Source organism: Bos indicus, chromosome X (genome assembly GCF_029378745.1).
Source record: "Bos indicus isolate NIAB-ARS_2022 breed Sahiwal x Tharparkar chromosome X, NIAB-ARS_B.indTharparkar_mat_pri_1.0, whole genome shotgun sequence".
NCBI classification, from domain to species: Eukaryota; Metazoa; Chordata; class Mammalia; order Artiodactyla; family Bovidae; genus Bos; species Bos indicus.
The window spans coordinates 20034300-20056301 of NC_091789.1; the positions used below are offsets into that span (position 1 = coordinate 20034300).

General features: G+C 40.8%; 1 protein-coding gene and 1 long non-coding RNA gene across 2 annotated transcripts; one reads left to right on the forward strand and one right to left on the reverse strand.

Moving 5' to 3' along the window:
- The first annotated feature begins 2075 nt into the window (after window positions 1-2075).
- On the forward strand, window positions 2076-10587 carry LOC139181276 (integrator complex subunit 6-like). Its single transcript, XM_070784206.1, has 5 exons — window positions 2076-2291; window positions 6823-6925; window positions 9109-9483; window positions 9835-9928; window positions 10296-10587. Exons 1-5 carry the CDS (start codon window positions 2082-2084, stop codon window positions 10390-10392), a joined length of 879 nt encoding a protein of 292 aa, XP_070640307.1. The 5' UTR covers window positions 2076-2081; the 3' UTR covers window positions 10393-10587.
- Window positions 10588-17169: 6582 nt separating this feature from the next.
- Window positions 17170-18680, reverse strand: LOC139181640 (uncharacterized). Its single transcript, XR_011565428.1, has 3 exons — window positions 18358-18680; window positions 17865-17958; window positions 17170-17498 (listed from the first exon to the last, which is right to left on the reverse strand). It is a non-coding gene; the product is annotated as an uncharacterized lncRNA (long non-coding RNA).
- Window positions 18681-22002: the final 3322 nt, after the last annotated feature.

Genomic DNA, 22002 nt, shown 5'->3' on the forward strand with positions numbered 1-22002 from the left:
GTACAGCCACTATGGAGAACAGTGTGGAGATTTCTTTAAAAACTGGAAATAGAACTGTCTTATGATCCAGCAATCCCACTGCTGGGCATACACACTGAGGAAACCAGAAGGGAAAGAGACACGTGTACCCCAATGTTCATCGCAGCACTGTTTATAATAGCCAGGACATGGAAGCAACCTAGATGCCCATCAGCAGATGAATGGATAAGAAAGCTGTGGTACATATACACAATGGAGTATGACTCAACCATTAAAAAGAAAACATTTGAATCAGTTCTAATGAGGTGGATGAAACTGGAGCCTATTATACAGAGTGAAGTAAGCCAGAAGGAAAAACACCAATACAGTATAATAACACATATATATGGAATTTAGAAAGACGGTAACAATAACCCTGTGTACAAGACAGCAAAAGAGACACTGATGTATAGAACAGTCTTATGGACTCTATGGGAGAGGGAGAGGGTGGGAAGATTTGGGAGAATGGCATTGAAACATGTAAAATATCATGTATGAAACGCGATGCCAGTCCAGGTTCGATGCACGATACTGGATGCTTGGGGCTAGTGCACTGGGACGACCCAGAGGGATGGTATGGGGAGGGAGGAGGGAGGAGGTTTCAGGATGGGGAACACATGTATACCTGTGGCAGATTCATTTTGATATTTGGCAAAACTAATACAATTATGTAAAGTTAAAAAAAAAAACTTTAGGGGTAACTAAAAATATTTGCTTCATTTAAAGTGGGATTTGAGACATCAGACATATAGAAATGTTTATGATATTGCACATAGCAGTCATTTAGACCAGTTAACTAGGAGGAGAGCCAATCTGCTAAAAACAGATAAGATTTTATTTAGAACATTTGTTGATGAGTGAAATTTCAAGTCTGACTTGCATGAAGGTGTTTATTGCATGAGTAGGTTATTTAAACAATCTGATCACATGTACCACAGCCTTGTCTAACTTAGTGAAACTATGAGCCATGCTATGTAGGGCCACCCAAGATGGACAGGTCATGGTGGAGGGTTCTGACAGAACGTCCACTGGAGAAGAGAATGGCAAACCACTTTATTATTCTTGCCTTGAGACCCCCATGAACAGTATGAAAAAGCAAAAAGATAGGACACTGAAAGATGAACTCTTCAGGTTCCATGGGGTTGCAGAGTCAGACACTACTGAGCAACTGAACTGAACTGAGGTTATTTTGTAGTACTTTAATATTTATAATATTCATTTTCACTGAATATTTACATCTAACTAGGTCCAAGTTTATTTTTTTTAGCTTAAGGAGAGGTGCATTTTAATCAGCACACATACTACCCACTTTATGTTTTGCATCTTGTAATAACCTTTAAAACAGTCCATAAGGTAGATAATTTCTACATATTTTATGGAAATAGCAACTTCTAGTAAGCCTTTAAGTAGTTTCCCCAGGTTTAACCAATTGAAAAATGGAAGAATCTAGATGCATAAGATTCCAGGTACTGTACACTTATATATCACAGTGCCTATAGCTATGGGTTCAGCAGAGAATTCCTTGTTTACATGGAAATATTGAAACTGATAGTATCCGGGATAGTTGGTGTCAGTTTATAAAGCCTCTTTTTTCAATTTTGTTGATTTTAAGCAGGATCATCTGTTCATTAAGTTGAGCAGCTTTCACAGCTGGACACAGCCATGAAATTATATTCCAAGATTCATATATAAAGTGACTTTTCTGGGAAGAAAGTCTGTACATTTAATCAAATTATCCAAAGAGGGCAATTATCAGTGCCCACTATCCAAGATTCTCTGGGGAAAGAATGCCATGGAGCCTAGGCTCTTGCAAATAGGGAAGAAGAATGATCATTTAGTTGGGATGGTGCTATAAGGGAAGTCAGTCCATTCTCAAACTTGGTTTGCAACATAGGGGAGTTGTTCTAGACCTAGTTGTTGGAGCCAATAGGCAGTGGTAACGGTGGACTGATAAATTACTTAGATGAAGGGAGATGATTCTAGATCTTAGAACATGATGTAGACCCTAGATACGAGATTCTAAACTCTGTTTGGTGCAGTGGTATAGGTTGCTAACATAGTCTATGACCATGTCCTCCCTAGAGGATCATTCACTTGAGCTGTATAACATCAATTACTTTTCTAGTGCTTTTCCACTTTCTCACCAAGGTATTCTCATGCAAAGAGTTAGCCATGAGGAAGATCTGAAGACACGGGCCTCCCCACCTCAAGAGATTGATCCAGGTCAACCTAAAACAGTTTATACTTTCAACTCTATGTTTAAAAATGAGAAGGTCTGTCCAAATTTTGATACTTAGTATAAGTATTTTCTTCTTCCAAGGATAAATGTAAATCTCAGGCTTTACTTCTTTTTATTTAAAAGATAAAATATGACATAGTGATTCTTGTGTAAACAAACTGGGAGCCTCCTGGTACAAGAATGTGTTGGTTGAACAGAAATAATAGTTGTTTTTTATTGGACTAAGACTTGGGGGTTTTTATTCTTTTTTTAAGTGACATATATTTAATTTACAATGTTGTATTAACTTCAAGTGTACAGCAAAGTGATTCAGTTATACATATGTTCTTTTTCAGATTCTTTTCCATTATAGGTTATTACACTATATTGAGTATAGGTCCCTGTGTTCACAGTAGGTTCTTGTTTCTTACCTATTTTATATATAGTAGTGTGTTAGGATCTGGTGTTTAAATTATAACATTTAATGCTCACAATTGTTCTGTATATGAGTATTACTATCTTCCCTTTAATAAGAAGAAATCAAGGTTGACAGTGGTCAAATGCCTTGCCCTGAGTTACACAGCTAAGAGATAGAGCCAGGATTTGAATCTATATCTTCCTGGCTCCAAAGTCTATATTCTTTCCCACCCCTATAGTAACTCTCTTAATTCCAGATTATACTCTACTTCCTGTTTCTATTATTCAAGCCACTAGTGCTCTATCTAGACAATCACTGAATGTTCCTCTTGAAAAATGAAGTACTAGGGACTTCCTTGGTGGTCCAGTGGTTAGGACTCTGCACTTCCACTGCCAGGGGGTTGAAAGGTTGTTGTTAACCCAGGAAGACACCGGGATTCTTGGCCTCCGGAGGAGAAGAATTCAATCTGGGGCCAGAGACGAGGCTTGATCGCTCAGAGCTTTTGTGTAATACAGTTTTATTAAAGTACAAAGGAAATAGAGAAAGCTTCTGACATAGGCATCAGAAGGGGGCAGAAAGAGTACCCCCCTGCTAGTCTTCATCTGGATGTTATATAGTCACTGCTGCTGCTGCTAAATTGCTTCAGTCATGTCCAACTCTGTGCGACCCCATAGACGGCAGCCCACCAGGCTCCCCCGTCCCTGGGATTCTCCAGGCAAGAACACTGGAGTGGGTTGCCATTTCCATCTCCAATGCATGAAAGGGAAAAGTGAAAGTGAAGTCGCTCAGTGGTGTCCGACTTTTCGCAACCCCATGGACTGCAGCCTACCAGGCTCCTCCGCCCATGGGATTTTCCAAGCAAGAGTACTGGAGTGGGGTGCCATTGCCTTCTCCACTAGCAGTCTGTTAATGAAAGAAAGGAATGTCTTAAAACTCAGAATGGCACCAGGCCCCTCATCCATAAAATGTATTTTGGGATAATCTTGGCACCAGAGGATTCATCCTGGGCCATAAAATGATTGACTTGAATCTTGTAGAAGGGTAGATTACCATACAAATAGTTTAATTTACATAAATTAGGGGAACAATATCTGAGTATAACATAATGGTTTGTCAAGTAGGTTCTGAGCCATTAGGTGGAACCGACTTGAAGACAAGAGTCTGGGGTAAATGCATAGTACATTAACATAGCTTAAGACAAACATTTCCATAAGAAAAATGCATTGGTTAACTCAAGGTTTGAGAATAGTTAACTTCAGGTGAGACCAGGTGTCATTATGGCAACACAGTATTTTAAGAGAAACCTTCTTTTAAATTTGTATGAAAAGTGAAAGTGAAGTCGCTCAGTCGTGTCCAACTCTTTGCGACCCCGTGGACTGTAGCCCACCAGGCTTCTCCATCCATGGGATTCTCCAGGCAAGAATACTGGAGTGGGTTACCATTTCCTTCTCCAGGGGATCTTCCTGACCCTGGGATCGAACCCAGGTCTCCCGCGTTGGAGTCAAGGGTTTTAACCTCTAGAGAAGGAAAAAATATCGCTAGTTTGTTTCCTCCTGCCTCTTAAGAGAGAGAAAATGTCTGACACTTGCAGCCTATTTCCTCCGTTTGGAGACCCCTGGCCTTCCTGCCTGTTACCCTGTCAGGGTCAGGTTTGGACCCTGGTTAGGGAACTAAGATCCCACAAGCATGAGGCATGGCCAAAAAGAGAGAGAGAAAAGAGAAATAAAGTACTAGGTGATGTTGCCATGATTGGATTATCCTCATGAATGTCTTATGTGAGAGTGTTTTGTGTGTAAGAGAAAGACATACTGAGTTGATCATTAAATCATGAAAACAAAGAGAATTATATCTGCACTCATAGAAGAGATCACTGATATAGAGGCACAGAACATGCAGCAATCTCTTCTATAACAAAACTAGAGTAAAACCTATTCTACTTCACCCCCAAAATTCTCCTTAATTGGAGTTTTTTAAATCTTCTGTGCCTTAGTTTCCTCAACTTAAACAATGGAGATAACAATCACACCTAACTTATAGGATTTGGTGACGGATTGAGTTAATACATGGAAAGCATTTAAAACAGTACCTGGTAGAGACAAATGTTCAATGAAAATGTTTTCACGCATTATGGGGTATTTCTTTATGGGAAATGCAAATATGGGAAAGTATTTTTGTCACAGACGTATTCAGATAATGCAAAGGCATATTCTTGGGTTATCCTTTGACGAAAATAACTCTTAGCTAACCTAATGTTCAAGCTGGTTTTAGAAAAGGCAGAGGAACCAGAGATCAAATTGCCAATATCCACTTGATCATCGAAAAAGCAAGAGAGTTCCAGAAAAACATCTATTTCTGCTTTATTGACCATGCCAAAGCCTTTGACTGTGTGGATCACAATAAACTGTGGAAAATTCTGAAAGAGATGGGAATACCAGACCACCTGATCTGCCTCTTGAGAAATCTGTATGCAGGTCAGGAAGCAACAGTTAGAACTGGACATAGAACAACAGACTGGTTCCAAATAGGAAAAGGAGTACGTCAAGGCTGTGTATTGTCACCCTGTTTATTTAACTTATATGCAGACTACATCATGAGAAATGCTGGGCTGGAAGAAACACAAGCTGGAATCAAGATTGCCGGGAGAAATATCAATAACCTCAGATATGCAGATGACACCACTCTTATGGCAGAAAGTGAAGAGGAACTAAAAAGCCTCTTGATGAAAGTGAAAGTGGAGAGTGAAAAAGTTGGCTTAAAGTTCAACATTCAGAAAACGAAGATCATGGCATCTGGTCCCATCACTTCATGGGAAATAGATGGGGAAACAGTGGAAACAGTGTCAGGCTTTATTTTTCTGGGCTCCAAAATCACTGCAGATGGTGACTGTAGCCATGAAATTAAAAGACGCTTACTCCTTGGAAGGAAAGTTATGACCAATCTAGACAGCATATTGAAAAGCAGAGACATTACTTTGCCAACAAAGGTCCACCTAGTCAAGGCTATGGTTTTTCCAGTGGTCATGTATGGATGTGAAAGTTGGACTGTGAAGAAAGCTGAGCGTTGAAGAATTGATGCTTTTGAACTGTGATGTTGGAGAAGACTCTTGAAAGTCCCTTGGACTGCAAGGAGATCCAACCAGTCCATTCTGAAGGACATCAGCCCTGGGATTTCTTTGGAAGGAATGATGCTAAAGCTGAAACTCCAATACTTTGGCCACCTCATGCGAAGAGTTGACTCATTGGAAAAGACTCTGATGCTGGGAGGGATTGGGGGCAGGAGGAGAAGGGGACGACAGAGGATGAGATGGCTGGATGGCATCACTGACTCGATGCACATGAGTGTAAGTGAACTCCAGGAGTTGGTGATGGACGGGAGGCCTGGCGTGCTGTGATTCATGGGGTCACAAAGAGTCAGACACGACTGAGAGACTGAACTGAACTGAACCTATTATACCCTTCAATTTCATGTTTTATCTGCCACCAACACTGAAAAATACTCTGAAGACCTGCCCAGCCCCAAAGGTGACATATTTGAATCTTCATAGGTTAGAAATGTGAGGATTTACATTATCAGTACTCTAACTTTCACCATCAACATGTACCATTTAATAAAGTGTTAATCAGTGTGTTAATAGATTTAAAGCACAAAATGACAAAAAAAATTTTCCTTTTTTCCTCCCCAAGAAGAGCTAAAACAAAATGGTGTGTATTTCTCTAAATTTAGGGATAACCATGTATTTATCACTTTGGTTAATGAGAACCACTCATTTCCCAGCATTCTTAATAATCAGAGTTGTACCATGTTTGGCTTTGGCCAACACCTCCTATTTTACCTTCTCCTTATTTCACTTAGACTGGATTGAAATTGGATTGTGTTTTCTTTTTCTTTTTTTTTTAATTTTATTTTTAAACTTTACAATATTGTATTGGTTTTGCCAAATATCAAAATGAATCCGCCACAGGTATACATGTGTTCCCCATCCTGAACCTTCCTCCTCCTCCCTCTCCATACCATCCCTCTGGGTCATCCCAGTGTGTGTGTTAAGTGACAGTAAATCTTTGACCCATGATTAAAACCTCTTTTAATGATATAAATGCATGGCTGTATATGCATGAAGCCTGTGACTGCATTTTGTCTTTAATGGAATATGTCCACTGATGTTTTTCAGAAAATGAAGCATGATAAAGCAGTTCGAGTCACAGCAGGGCATGAAAAACAAAGGAAACATCCTGGAGAGCCCAAGGGCCACTCATCATCTAAGAGAAGGAGAAGTATGTCACCACGGCTAAGCAATCAAGGAGAGGGGAATTCTATCTCTTGGGTTTAGTCATGTCAAAAGAAGCTTATAGTTATGTCCTTGAAGGATGGACAGATATGAGCATACTTGCAAGTAGAGGGGCAAGGGACTAGTTAGGTCTAATCATTTGGAGTTGCTGCAAGAGTTAATAAAGCAGCTACCTGAGACAGAAGGAGATGAAGGGCTAAATAAGTGGACAGATCTGCTCACATTCTTCCTGTGCTCACATTTTGTTCATGCTCTAACTAAGTGTAGTCTGGCTCCTTCTTATGGTACTCCAATGAAACAGTGTCAAAGTCACCAGTGTCTGCTACACTTTGGCATTAATTTCTCAGCAGCATGTGATACAGTTGTTCACTCCCTCTTCCATAGAAAATTTTTAGTGTCCCCAGACACCACATTCTCCTAGATTCCTTGCCCTTTTATTAGTGACTTATTTTTTTCCTTCCTTTTCTGTCTTCTTTCCCACCTCTAAGTACTGCAGAGACCCAAAGCTGAATATTGGGCTCCTTTCCCTTCAATCCACCATCTCTGTAGATGATCCCATGCAGTCTTACAGCTTTAAACATGATTCACACTACAAAAATTCTTACTTTTATTCCTCTAGACCACAACTTGCTCCTGAACTTCAGACTCATATACAACTGCCTACATGGTATTTCCATTGAGTATCTATTAATACTAAATATCTAAAATTCAACTGGTTCTACATGTATGATCTTCTGACCTTTTCCCATTTCAAAAATGCTCTACTTTTAGCCATCTGTATCTCAGCTAATAATACCATTCATCAGATGTAATGTACATAAATGTATAACAACCTGTTATCCACAGGTACAGGGGACATGGAAGGGTTTAGAAGTCCTAGTATTTAAAGTTTGCAGATATCCGTAGCATAAGTAGTCCCACCATGGCCTAGGTCAGGCCACCAATGTGAGGTCACTGAACTAGAATCAGGAAATGTTGGCCACACTCCATTCTTGCGAGCAGTTGCTTAATACCTGCACACACTTGCTCTATCCAGTAGTTCAGACTAAAATATTCGGATTCACTCGAGATTCTTATTCTTTTATTATTCTTTCACTTATATTGCTTAGCAAGTTCAGCAATTGGATACTAAGTATAAATCTCACATCCCACCATTACTCTCCATTCCTCTGATCTATGCTGCCATCGTGTCACCAAGATACTCCAGTAGTTTATTTTTCTACTTTCCAACTTTTTCATCTACCTCATTTTCTGACTTGCAGCCAGAGTGATCATACCAACACAGAAATCAGATCACACCACATCCATGCTGAAAATGCCTCATTACCTTTCCTTGGCACTCAGAGCACAATATGAGCTCCTGACTCTGGTCCACCAACTCAGCACAACCTGGGCCCAACATCCTCTCCTAACACGTGTCCTCTGCATGGGCACAGGCCAGCTCTCCCTCCTCCTCCAGCCTCTGCCCAAAGGACACCTGCTCAAAAGGGATCTGCCTGACCTCGTGATCCACTGGGGCTCCCCCTCCTGCTCTCTGTCCCCTCCCTGCTTGCTTCTCCCCAAACACGAATTTGAACTGTAATTATTTTGTTGAATCGTAGTACACTTCCTGCCTGGCCTTCCCATGAGCACAGACATTCCATAAGGGTGGGGATTGTTTCTTTGTGTGCTGTTGGAGGCTGCCCCCAGCTCCTGGCATGGTGCCCAGCACAGAGGACTGAGTCAATGGAGGAGAGGTGTCAGACCTGGAGTAAAAAGAAATTCACTTTTCTGAGACAGAAAAGATGGATAAGGAGGATCATGTACTGACAGGGATTTGAGGTGATAGACTGTGGATATCAGACATCTTGACATAGAGTGAGACTTTCAGCTTTTCAACTCATACAGAGCATTGAGGAGACATTAAATCATGAGTGCCAGGGCTCTATGAATGTTTGCATAGTAGTTGAACTGTTTAGATACATTACTGTATGTATTGAGAGTGTCAAGAGAGAAGAAGTGGTGTGTTGTATGCTCCTTGCTCAGTCCTATTTGGGGGATCTATTTCCACTTGGAACATCCTCTTGCTTTATGAAATAATTTCTTCAAAACTTCAGTGCACAGGGATGTCCCTGTGGGGGTGGTAAGATGCATCTAACTCACAGCTCAATCTCTTAATTTGGTTTGCAGCTGCTACTGTCACTCACGATGTTCATGAGGAGAAGATGGAAAATAATCAAACTCCACCTGGGGGCTTCTTTTCAAAATCTGCTTCATCAGAGCTTATGAATACGGCAGGAGATGGTATCCCACTCAACCAAGTGGATTCCCTGTCTGATGATTTCACTAGTCTCAAGAAAGATGGGCCGATTCTCAAACCTAGGAATAATGCACTCATAGGAGGAACCAAGAACTGCAGTGTCTCTGCAGGTGGCTCCAAAGCCGCAGCAATGTCTTCAAAGGGAACTGTGCCAAATAAATTGCAGATTAGTCCTGCTATGGCACAGAAAATTAATGATGATATAAAATATGAATTAATGAAAGAAGTTCGGAAGTTTGGACGAAGTAAGTAGTGAAAGAATATCTATTAATAAAACCATAGGAAGTTGCTCAATTTAGAGTAAACTGAACCTACATCTTGAACTCATCTTTTGATTGAATTGGGTTTTTACATAATTTACGATAGTTTGCCTAAAAATTCCTAATACCCCTGTTAGTTTTTTTTGTTTTGCATGGTTAATGTTTACAGCAGTTTCCTTAGTAGAGATGTACAGGTGTTATAATTCATCACTGGAAAGGCATGTGTAACACTGTGAAATAGAGTGTAACATTGTAGCCCATGAAGAATGGTTGCTGAAGTGGTAGATGCACTATTCTCATCTCTTTAGAAATACTTATTTTTTTTAATATCTTCAGATTTTGCAAGAATTTTCACTCTGTTTGAAGAAGTACAAGGACCTCTTTCAGTCAAGAAAAAATTTGTTGAATTTACCATCAAGGAAGCTGCAAGGTGAGTATAAAAAAGAACTTCTCAGCTTTTTTAATGCAGTTCTGCCCAATGCTGAACAGGGGCAGGAACAGGCCTTGTTTATGCCAAACTCTGGCCCTCAATTACACCTTATGCTATTTCCATAGGTATTAGATGACTATTATTTTAGTCTAACTCATCCACAGAGCCTTCAAAGCTCACTATAGTCTGGAGTGGGCCTGGGCCCTTGATTGCCTCTCTTGGTATTTTCCTAGACCGTATCTTTCTATCAGGATATGTTTTCTGTTCCCATGTAGATTTCAAGGTCTATTTTCTATTTATTACTGTGCCTTACACATCATAGATGCTTAAATATCTTCTGGTTAATTCAATGCCTCTTTATTTTCAGGTTTAAAAGAGTAGTCTTAATTCAGCAACTTGAAAAGGTCCTAGAAAAAGTTGAATCCGACTGCTTGAGCAAAAATAGTCAATCACAAGAAAAATAGATAACCGTGTTCTTGCAAAGAACAATGAGAAGCAAGTACACATTTTCTATGCTGCATGGTGGGATGAGATGCTGCTGAAGCTTCTTAAAATATTGTTGTCAAGAAAACTGCCCTTCTAGAGGCTAAGAGAAAAAGCAGTGGAGCCTTTCAATTTTACGGTTCTCTGTCAGTAAAAGCTGGGCTATTGCCCTAAGAATTTCCTGTGAAAGTATAGCTTGTTGTCTGTCTTTGTTCTCCTACCTGAGGAGGGGGATGTTATTAACACATTAAGCTAAATGTACAGTCCTGGGAGCAGGTCCAATAGTTGTAGCTGGTAGTCATAACTGCTCTCTTTCACTACTCATTTCTTATTCCTTTTGCCCAGAGGCAGCCCTACAGTTGGTCATGGTTCTTTGCCTTGTAGGATGATTAAATCTTAATTGTTGAAGGGTCTGGGCTAGATGTCCTGCCTTCAGTGGGTTATCGTTTTCCATAAACTTTAATCAGAAGATGTGAGAGTAGTCAGCTCTTTAGCAATGTTGGGTATACTCCTCTTTAGCCCCTTGTATATAGTAGTTCCTTGTATAGTAGGAACCCCCAAACCCTTTGACTGTCAGCTTCCACTACCCAAGCCTGTAGGGGATCCCCTTCTTCACCTCTTGATGGAAAGGGATGAGGGGACCAAAATGGCTAGCTGACAGTTTGAATTCCACATCAATGTCATCACTGTTATGTTCCTTAGTGGACTAAGATCTCTGGTTCACTAAAACAAAGTAACAGGGATGGGAAGCATTTTAGGGATAAGTAGTGAGAGGAGGCACTTCCATCTCCACCCCTTGATTTCAAGACCTATGAATCGACTATGGCAGAAAAAACAAACTGCTTTCTAGAATTACTTCAAGCATAATCTCCATCCCTGCCACCTTGGCCACTTGGTTCTTGAGCCCACTGGATTATGACCTGAATGCTGGATAAGGAAGCTGATTGAGGTCTAGATGATGAATACCTATCCATCAGATTATTAAAATTCTGCTCTGGTAAGCTTATTTATGGAGAATTCTCACAAGACACAAGTATCTTCATATCATGTATCCATTTGGACAGGTGCATCCATGTACTTTTCCCCTGGACCTCCTTGTCCCAAATGTTCAACTATGTATCCTCAAAGCCCTCGACCTCTAGGCCAATGAAATGGACGTGACCTAGGCATAGCTATGCACTCATACTTGTGGCCATCTCTCCTGGCAGAAGGAACGACAGGTGCACTGCTCAAAGTTCTTCCCTGGGAGGATTACCCTTCACCATGTCCTTCCAGGCTGTCCCGAAGTGGACTGGACTGATGCAGCTGTCCACTTCTGGCTTGAGTAGTAGGCAGGATTCTCAATGTGCCCTTCAAGATTCCAGTCTTCTGGTTATTTAATCAGTCTCTAACATGAGTGCTTCTGCGGTGGGATTTTTTTTAATGCAAAATAAAGTTTATTTTTTGGTGCTGAAAGAAAAACAAGCAAAATAACAGTATTTCTACATTGAGGTGAAAGCAATGTTTACAGTATCTTAGCAATGAAATATATTCCAAAAGAAAGTATGTTTCATGAAGATCCCAAAGTACAGGTGAATCTTAACACAACAGTACAGGAATCTGTAATACTGAAGATGACTCTCTTCTACAGGATGTTTAACAAACATATTTTAAAAATTATAAAGGCAGTGAAGCAATCCCTTTTAAATAACTGTGTCAAGAGTGATATGGCTTTTTCCATTAATACTCTAACAATCGCATTTTAATATTTTTTACTGCTATGACAATTTTATTTAACACATAAATTCTGCTGTACTGATAAACATTGTAATTAAACTTAAAAGCTTTTGTAGAGCAAAGGAAATCATAGACAAAATAAAAAGACAACCTATGGAATGGAAGAGAATATTTGCAAATGATGCAACTGCTGCTAGGTCAATTCAGTCGTGTCCAACTCTGTGCGACCCCATAGACGGCAGCCCACCAGGCTCCCCCGTCCCTGGGATTCTCCAGGCAAGAACACTGGAGTGGGTTGTCATTTCCTTCTCCAATGCATGAAAGTGAAAACTGAAAGGGAAGTCGTTCAGTCGTGTCCGACTCTTTGCGACCCCAGGGACTGCAGCCTACCAGGCTCCTCCATCCATGGGATTTTCCAGGCAAGAGTAATGGAGTGGGGTGCCATTGCCTTCTCCACGATGCAACTGATAGGGATTAATTTACAAAATATATAACAGTTAATACAGCTCAATACCACCCCTAAAATACCCAATCCAATAAAAAACTGGACTGATGATCTTAATAGACATTTCTCCAAAGAAGACATACAGGTGGCCAACACACACATGAAAAGATGTTCAATGTCTCCAACTATTGGAGAAATGCAAATCAAAACTATGATGAGGTTATCACCCCACACCAGTCAGAATGGCCATCATCAAAAAGTCTACAAAAACAATTCTGAAGAGGGTGTAGAGAAAAGGGAACCCTCCTACACTGTTGGTGGGAATGTAAATTGGTGCAGCTACTATGGAAAACAGTATGGAAGTTCCTTATAAAATGAACAGTCAGGCTACCGTATGATTTAGTAATCTCACTCCTGGGCATATATCTGAAGAAAACCATACTTCAAAAAGACACATGCACCCCAATGTTTATTTATAATAGCTGAGACATGGAAGCCCTAGAGGAGGGCATGGTAACCCACTCCAGTATTCTTGTCTGGAGAATTCCATGGACAGAGGAGCTTGGTAGGTTACAGTCCATAGGATCACAAAGAGTCAGACATGACTGAAGTGACTTAGGTCACACACAAGACATGGAAGCAACCTAATCTGTCCATCTACAGATAAATGGATAAAGAAGATGTGGTATGTATATATGTATATATATACAATATTCCATTATCTATGTATTTATAATAATGGAATATTATTCAGCCATAAAAATGAAATAATGCCATTTTCAGCATCATGAATGGGCCTAGAGATTATCATATATCATACTAAGTGAAGTAAGCCAGACAAAGACAAATATCATGTTTTATCACTTATATGTGGAATCTAAAAATAAGATATAAATGAACTTATTTACAAAACAAATAGACATCAAAAACAAACTAATGGTTACCAAAGTGATAGTGGTGGCAGGGGAGCAGGAGGGTATAAATTAGGAGTTTGGGATTAACATATACACACTAATATATATAAAATAATAAGCAACAAGGACCTACTGTATAGCACAGGGAACTCTATTCAATATCTTGCAATAACCTATAATGGAAAAGAATCTGAAAAAGAGTGTGTGTGTGTGTGTGTGTGTGTGTGTGTGTGTGTGTGTGTAGTGAAGACACTGGGGTATAAGTCTGGCTTCAGCTGACAACCAGTTCTCCTGACCTTGGGCAATGACATGAACCCTGAAGGACTTAAGTGTAAATCATGGCCCTGACTCAAGAGACACTGCCAGGGTGAGGTGAGCATGAAGGTGAGAAGCCACAGCCCATCCCGGCACGTCTTATTAATATGTTCTCAGTCACTGTTCTCCCAGGCCTTGGTGCTGCATATAGGAAATGGTCACGACCCAGTACCTAGGAAAGGCAGCAAGGCCTGGGACAGAGAGTTCAGGTGGGTCATTCACTGATGATTAGTGATCTAATTTGGGGGACAGAGAAAACAGATTCTATGAGCCAGAGATTAACTGAATGAGAGAAGTTTCGCCAAGCCTGACAGGACAGCAGTTACTGAGAGTCATCAGAGCTGAAGGGCTGAGGCAGATGACACCTAGATCCTCCCTCCCCTGGGTACCCCTGTCAGGGAAGGAAGGTGAGCAGAGCGTGTGATGTATCCAGGGTCACATGACAAACACGGACCAATGGGATGCTGTGGACCAGGGAAGCCTAAGCCTGCAGTCTGAGGGCAGCACGGAGGAGAGGAAGAAGCTTGAGCTCAGGACAGAGCTGCGCAATGAGTCATAGATCCAGGGAAACCCTGATGTGCTCATGCTCTGGGCTACTTAGCTAACCTCTTAATGTTTCCACATCCTCTTCTGTGATCTGAGGGTCATGACAGCATTGACCTGTTAGGCTTATTGTGAGGATTTACAAAATGGCTCATTTAATGTTTATTAGATATTTTCAAAATACCAGGCACTTATCTAGGTGTGAAATCACAGTGAACCAACACTCCCTCGTGGATCTTACTTTCCAGTTGGGAGATAAAGACACCAGACAACCAGAGCTTCTGTCAAATGCTCTGAAAAAAGTTGAAGTCAGGTGAAGAGGAGGAAAACAAGTGAATGGTACTGTGAATTTGGTAGTCAGGGGAGGCCTTTCTGAGGAGACACCTAAGCTGAGAAAGGAGGAAAGTGCTTGAGTTCTGCCAGGCTCAGGTTTCTTCAAAGTATTCTCTTTGCCAAGGTCAGAGCAAAGGAAAAGATATGTGTCTTAATTAAATCTTCATGGGGAGTTCCAGCTCATATATGTGGGGTTCAGCCTGGCTGTGACCTTTCTTCATGAATGTCTGAGCTGCTTCAGCATCAGATGAAGAGACAACAGTTTATGGAGATGGCTGAACAAGCTCCTACCATTGCATAAGTCAGTTCTCTGTGATGAATCCATACAACAGATGTGTGCGTGTGCACGCACACACACAGACACACGCACACACCTCCTACTGGTTCTCCTTTTCTAGCTGAAGCCTGACTTATAGATTTTGGTATTGAAAGAGGTTCTAGAGAACACATATTAAGGGTGAATTCTCTGAGATTGTTCTGTGTTTCTGGAATTCCTTCTTTAATCAGATTAAAGTCATTAGTAACTTTTATCCTGAGTTTTAAAGGGGACTGGTAGTACATTGCAATAAGTAGCAAAGGGGTTTCTCAAATTACCATATTTGGATACCTATAATCAAGTGCCTATGAAAGGCAAAGGTACAAGTGAGCAAGTAGATGCTATTTGTGACCATTTCAATCAAAATAAGGAGTGTAATGGAGATGACTGGCTGCTTCTAAATCTGCTGGATATTTTAGGGAAGAAAATAATATGCTCAGGTCCTTAAAGTCTCCTTTGAAGATCTACATAAAGGACCCGAAAGTTTCTACTAACTACTATAATCTCTCGTAGCCCCAGGGCCAAAAGGTGGGAAAACCAAACCCAAAGTCTAATGCTATGGTTGGCTGAACTACAACACAAACTGAATTCTCAAGTTCTCAAGATCTCCTCTGTTAATCTTAGGGCACTAGTTAGAAATGAATGGGACCCCGAAAAGTGGAATGGGACATAGGCACAGACTCTGATGAAACTGGGTACTTGGAACCCCTAAATTCTGTAAGGTAATTTGCCAGTAGAAGCAAAACTTCTGTCAGAGGTGACTTTTCCTTTGCTTGAAGAATCAGTGATCCTCTGGCCTGAAGGAGCAGCCTTGCAGGGCATTGCTGATCTTCCTCAAAAGTTGCATCCACCACCTCTCTTTCCTTCCAAATCCTGTGAGAAGCCTCACACAGGCCACCAAGTATGATGTAAAGTGTGACCCTTGCAGAGGTACAGAATTTGCCAAAAGAACTACATAAATTTCAAAATGTGTACAGACAGAATTCTGTGGAATTCGTGTGTAAATAGTTCTTTACAGTGAGGTGGAGGTAGAAGGAAAATACAGTTTAATCAGACCAAAATTTTCATATATGGGCTTATTAACCTGAGACTCTGGATTAAATGTTTTGGTGTCAGGGGTTAAGAAAGCCTCTCAGAGTTTGTGAAGCTGGTGCCTTAGTCTATTCACAATGCTCTAGTAAAATACAAAAGGCTGGATGGTTTGCACAACAAACATCACAGGTCTCGAGCTCCCAAAGCCCAAGATCAAGGCGGCAGCAGCTTTGGTGTCTGGTGAAAGTCCACTTCCAGGTTCGTAGAAGGCCCATTTCTCACTACATTCTTATGTGTTGGAAGGGGGAAGGGAGCCCTCCAGGGTCTCTTTTATAAGGTCAGTAATTCTATTCATGAGGGCTCCTCCCTTGTGACCCAATCACCTCCCAAAGGTCCCACCTCCAGATACCATCACATTAGAGGTTAGGGTTTTGACATTTTCTTGGGAGGTACATGAACATTTACTCCATTGTAGTTAGTTGATTGAAAAAGCCCTAGAGGACTCAGAGAAATTCAGGAACTTCCCTGACATACTGCAGAGTGAGACATCCAAAGGCTTAGGGAGACTGGAACATTAGAGTGAACTTATCACATAATATGTGCTCATTCACCTCAGGATATCCAAAGAACACAACTTTCACCAAGGCAGTGGTATACTGATTTCCAAGGGGAGCCTAGGCATCTGTAAAGAGCTCTGTGATGGGTCTTCTCTGTTGATCATAATGACTGCAGCTTGCCCTTGAGGAAGGCCATGCTACACTGCCAAATATCACTGTCCCAACTTTCTCTAAATGGACCTGTGGCCAGTGACAAGGAAGCTGTGCAAAGGTGGAACTTCAAGTCATCAGAATTCTAAGAGATTATTCGGTACCAGCTCTGAACTAATAATGAGTTAATGAGAAATTACAACAACTCAACTCTGGGAGGACATCTAATGGTCCAGACTCTTTTGTAATTGAGGTTGGAGTCCTCCCTCAAGCCAAGCACCAAAACCAGCTGAGTTTTGCCTCAGTGCTGCCTCAGGAGGAAAAATAAGAAATGGATAGGGAAAGGGTGCAGTAATAAATACCAGCTACACATGGTGACATGCTGAAGAAACCAGAACTGTAACAGTATTTACTGGGTGATTTAATAACACCCCCACCTCAGGTGAAAAGACAAACAACAAATTATTCATTCAAATAAAATGCTTAGGGCAAATGCCCAGCTTTTACTAACAGAAATTTATAACATTAAATTTCCAATGCTTTTTCTTAGCTTCTGGAGACAATTTTGTTAACCAAATACATGCTGAGAGGCTTTGACAACATTCCCTTCCATCCAGAAGATGGCAATCTGGTCATTATTTCTTATTGATCATGATGATAACAGGATTATATGTTTAGAATGCAAATGTCTTTGTTGAGAAAATGGTCAGAATCTATTTTTTCTAGTATTATCTTAAGGTGCTTGATTAAGTGCCCTCTTTTAAATCTGAAAATAAAGAGACAAGTCATTAACCAAGAGACATGCAAAGAAATTATCATGTAGGAGCACTGTAGGGAACAGAAAGAGGAGCTTAATTTTACAAAAGAATATGAATGGACCCTGATGGTAAGAGACAATCCAGAAAATATAGAGTGTCAACTGAGGTTCAAGGCACAATCAAACTCTGGTGAGAAGGGGAGCTTGGAAGAATGAGATGGACTCAGATAATATGAACCTAAATAACTATGGAGACAACTTTAACTCTCACAGAGGACTTGGGTCTGAGAAATACCAGGCAGGGCTGTACCCACCCCTCACCCCAGCACTGCATTGGGTCCTTAAAAACAATGCAGAGTTCTTCTTTACACTCACCTTGCTGCTTCTTTGATGGCAAATTCAACAAACTGTTTCCTTACATCTGGAGGTCCTTGCACTCCTTTAAGCAATTTGAAGATTTTTTCATATTCTGAAAATATTTAAAAAATAAACTTTCAGTAGTTCTCAAATATAAAGTTGAGTTAGAATTCAGTCTTGGTGTATCCAATAAACTCATTAACCATTCTTCATAAACCAGAATGTTACACAATATATGTGTTTTAATGTTTAAATCAAGATACCTGAATATGCCTAATAATAAAACTTTTGTAAACAATAACTACGAGTAAAAAAGGAAAAGAAAGAGAAAAAAGGGAAAAAAAGAGAAAAATATGTTATAACATTTTAGTCAAACTATAAAGGAATCATTCTAAATTATGTGAAAGCCCATTTCTGGGAACTAATGAGCCTTAAGAGATATGTTCAATCTATTCTAAATCACAGAATGAGAGTCTTCCAATGGTATGATAGAAACTGTTATACAACATACTTCATCCAAACTGTCGAATTTCCTTCCTTAATTGATGTTTTATATCAACACTGGTTTCCTCTAGACATAATGGTGGTTTGGGGGGCATCATTCCAAGTGGAGACATTGCGATGGCTTTTTGGTCATCTGTAGAGACATAGCTGGTAATGAGTCCTCCTAGAGGGCATTACTAGAAGGTTTGTGAATCAGCCCATCTCAGCTGAAACTAGTTAAGTCACTGGATACAGCATCTAATTGGTTGGGTGGGATACCATCTCCTACCATATTCATAAGCTCTCATGGAGTGGATTTTGAGAAGAAGCCATCAAGTGGGGTATGACCACTTTCCCTCCCCTCCTCATGGATATTGTGAATGACAGAGGTTTCTGGAAACCTAATGTAGAGATTGAACTACAATTAGGTATCTTACATCAACCCTACATGGACATTCATGTGCTCCTCGGTTTCTAAAATTATTTATTTCATAGAAGGAGAATAGACCATGGAGAAATCTCAGAACTGAAAAATTCTCAGGAGTCAGTAAGTTCAAAATGAGCAAGTGAAATAATTATAGTTTGAATTTGTGTTAGGGAAGAAGTAAGCTGGGATGGGACAGAGAGCAGGAGCTGGAGGAGGAGAGAGCCAGCCTATGCACAAATATAGGAAGACTTCCAGGCTGAGGTAAGGGCACACACAGGGCCTCAGGGAGGGGACTGGCCAGGGACCACAGAGCAGAGGACAAAGGCAGAGAGACTAAGGAGGAGACAATAGGACATGCATTAGGAGAGGATGGCAGGGCCAGGTCATGCAGAGCTGGTGGACCAGAATCAGCAGTTCAGACTGTGCTCTGAGTGCCTAGTAAAGGTGATGATGAGTTTTCAGCATGGATGTGGCATGCATCCTGATTTCCATGTTGACATGATCACTTTGGCTGCAGATCAGAAAATGAGCTGGCAGAGGGAAGTTGGAAAATAGGGACATGGGTGAAGAACTTATACTGTAGTAGCTTGGTAAGCAATGAGCAATTCAGCAGTGTGGACTAAGGGATAGAGAAAAATGGTGGGATTTGAGAATAATTACAATATTTGGAGGGAAAAAAGCAGAAAAAAAGAATGAAAAAGTGCATCCAATAAAGAGGAAAAAACCAGTAGACTGTGGAGTGTAAGAATCAAAGAATCTTTCTGTAAAGGAGTGGTTGAACATACGTATCAAATGTGGCTGAGAAGGTTTCCCGGGTGGTCCAGTGGTTAACAATCTGCCTGCCAATGCAGGAGACACAGGTTCGATCCCTGGTCCAGGAGGATCTCGCATGGCACAGAGCAACTGAGCCCATGCACCACAACTATTGCGCCTGTGCTCTAGAGCCCATGTGCCACAAGTGCTGAAGCCTGTGCTTCACACCTAGAGCCTGTGCTCCACAAGAGCAATGAGAAGCCCCCCACACAACTGGAGAGTAGCCCTCCCTTACCACAACTAGAGAAAGCCTGTGCACAGCAATGAAGACCCAGCACAGCCAAAAATAAATAAAGTTATTCTTAAAATGTGGCTGAGAAATCAATGCAGTGTCAACCAAAACTGGTGACCCTAATGAGATTAGCTCCAATGGAGTAGAGAAGGCAGAAGCAGACTCTCCTGAGTAAGATCACAAAGAGGAGTTGAGGATAAGTATCGTCACCATCTTCATGGACACAGATGAGGCCCCAAGATGGGATTCTCCATCTCTTGTTTATTTCATTGACGGCAATGCCACACTTGACCTCTTAGATGAGGAAGGACTCCTGGGTTCTCCATGGTGTTTCTTTAGTGTTTTAGGCTCTACAGCAAACTACTTTGGTTCATCAGTCATCATTTCCTGAAAACCTCAATAAACATACTCCATTAATGATAAAAAAAAAAGTACCATTAAAAATTGCATTCTACATATATATAAATGTGTGTATACACAACATGCATTTGCATCATTAATATGAATTTTATTATGGGTCAAGGTTACCATGCCCCAACAGGCTACTCAGGAAAGGCAACCTATTCTTAGTCCAGTGAAAATGAAAAAAGGAGGAAGGTAACATGAGTATAGTTCAGAGGCAAACACAGTACATGATTATTCAGGATGCTTGTGGAATGAGTGAATCTCATTAGCCAGAATTGAATAAACTCATGATTACCTGTTTGAGGAAATATAAACCATTCTGTCAACCATTATTAGGAGAAATAATTCCATTTCTTTTCCCTATTTGATTTAAACTCATCACTAACAAATATTGACTGAAACTTTACAGACTGCAATTTGTAGATGGTGAAGGCAAGAGTAGTAGGAATATTCAATCCATCCGCTTCCAATTGCACAGAGGTTCAAATGTCAATCTCAGAGCTACATGACAGGCACTACTCAATGCTGCTGCTAAGTCACTTCAGTCGTATCAGACTCTGTGCGACCCCATAGACAGCAGCCCATCAGGCTCCCCTGTCCCTGGGATTTTCCAGGCAAGAGAGCTGGAGTGGGTTGCCATTTCCTTCTCCAATGCATGAAAGTGAAAAGTGAAAGTGAAGTCGCTCAGTTGTGTTCAACTCTTTGCTACCCCATGGACTGCAGCCCACCAGGCTCCTCCATCCATGGGATTTTCCAGGCAGGAGTACTGGACTGGGGTGCCATTGCCTTCTCCAAAAGATGAGATGTCCTGATATGAAATACTAACTTAAAGTTCTTATCACCCAAGGATAAACCTGAGAATGTGCAACACTGTTATTTTAATAAAGTCATGATAAACATCTTTCTGAACCATTTACATTTCTCATTAAAGAGGACTGCAAAAGGGGGAAATTATTTTCATGGTTTATTTAATACCGGTTAGGTTCTCTTCTGGGCTTCCAGGGTGGCTCAGATGGTAAAGAATCTGCCTGCAATGCAGGAGACCAGGGTTTGATCCCTGGGTTGGGAAGATCCCCTGGAAAAGGGAATGGCAACCCACTCCAGTATTCTTGCCTGGAGAATTCCATGGACAGAAGAGCCTGGCAGGCTACATACAGTCCATGGGGTCACAAGGAGTTGGACACAACTGAGCAACTAACACTTCCACTTCACTTTCAGGTTCTCTTCTAATTGCTTTACATTTACTAACTTATTTTTATTTTCCAAGATGCTAAAATTTTGGCAAAAACTCAGGGACAAATTAACAAAGCAAAGATTTTTGGTTAAGGCGGAACCAACATTTGCAAAGATTCCTGTAATTGGTGGGATGTCTTGGCAGTAGAGGAGCTTTCCCTCAGGTCAAAAGCAGTCAGCCTTAAATAAAATCTGTTAATCAAAATCTCTGTACTTGGAAGAGTACTGCCTTATGAAAGAGTTGAGATGAGTAAAGGAGGTGACTAGCATTTAGAGTAGCCAAAAAGAACATGAATGTAACTGAAATCTGTACAATAAGGCCCCATGTGGTATGTTCAACAATGTTTTAAAAGGGAACTAGTAAAACGGGATTGAATAGTGAAAATAAATTTCAGTCTGCTTACTACTACATTTATCACTCCAATACTGATATGCTTATATATCAATCCATCCTGCGTGATGTTTCAGAGTGTGAATCCATCCTTCTGAGAATTATCATTCCCTAGGAAACTACAGAAATTGCATTTTGAACCCAAACTGCCGAAGGTCAGAGCCTGGACTAA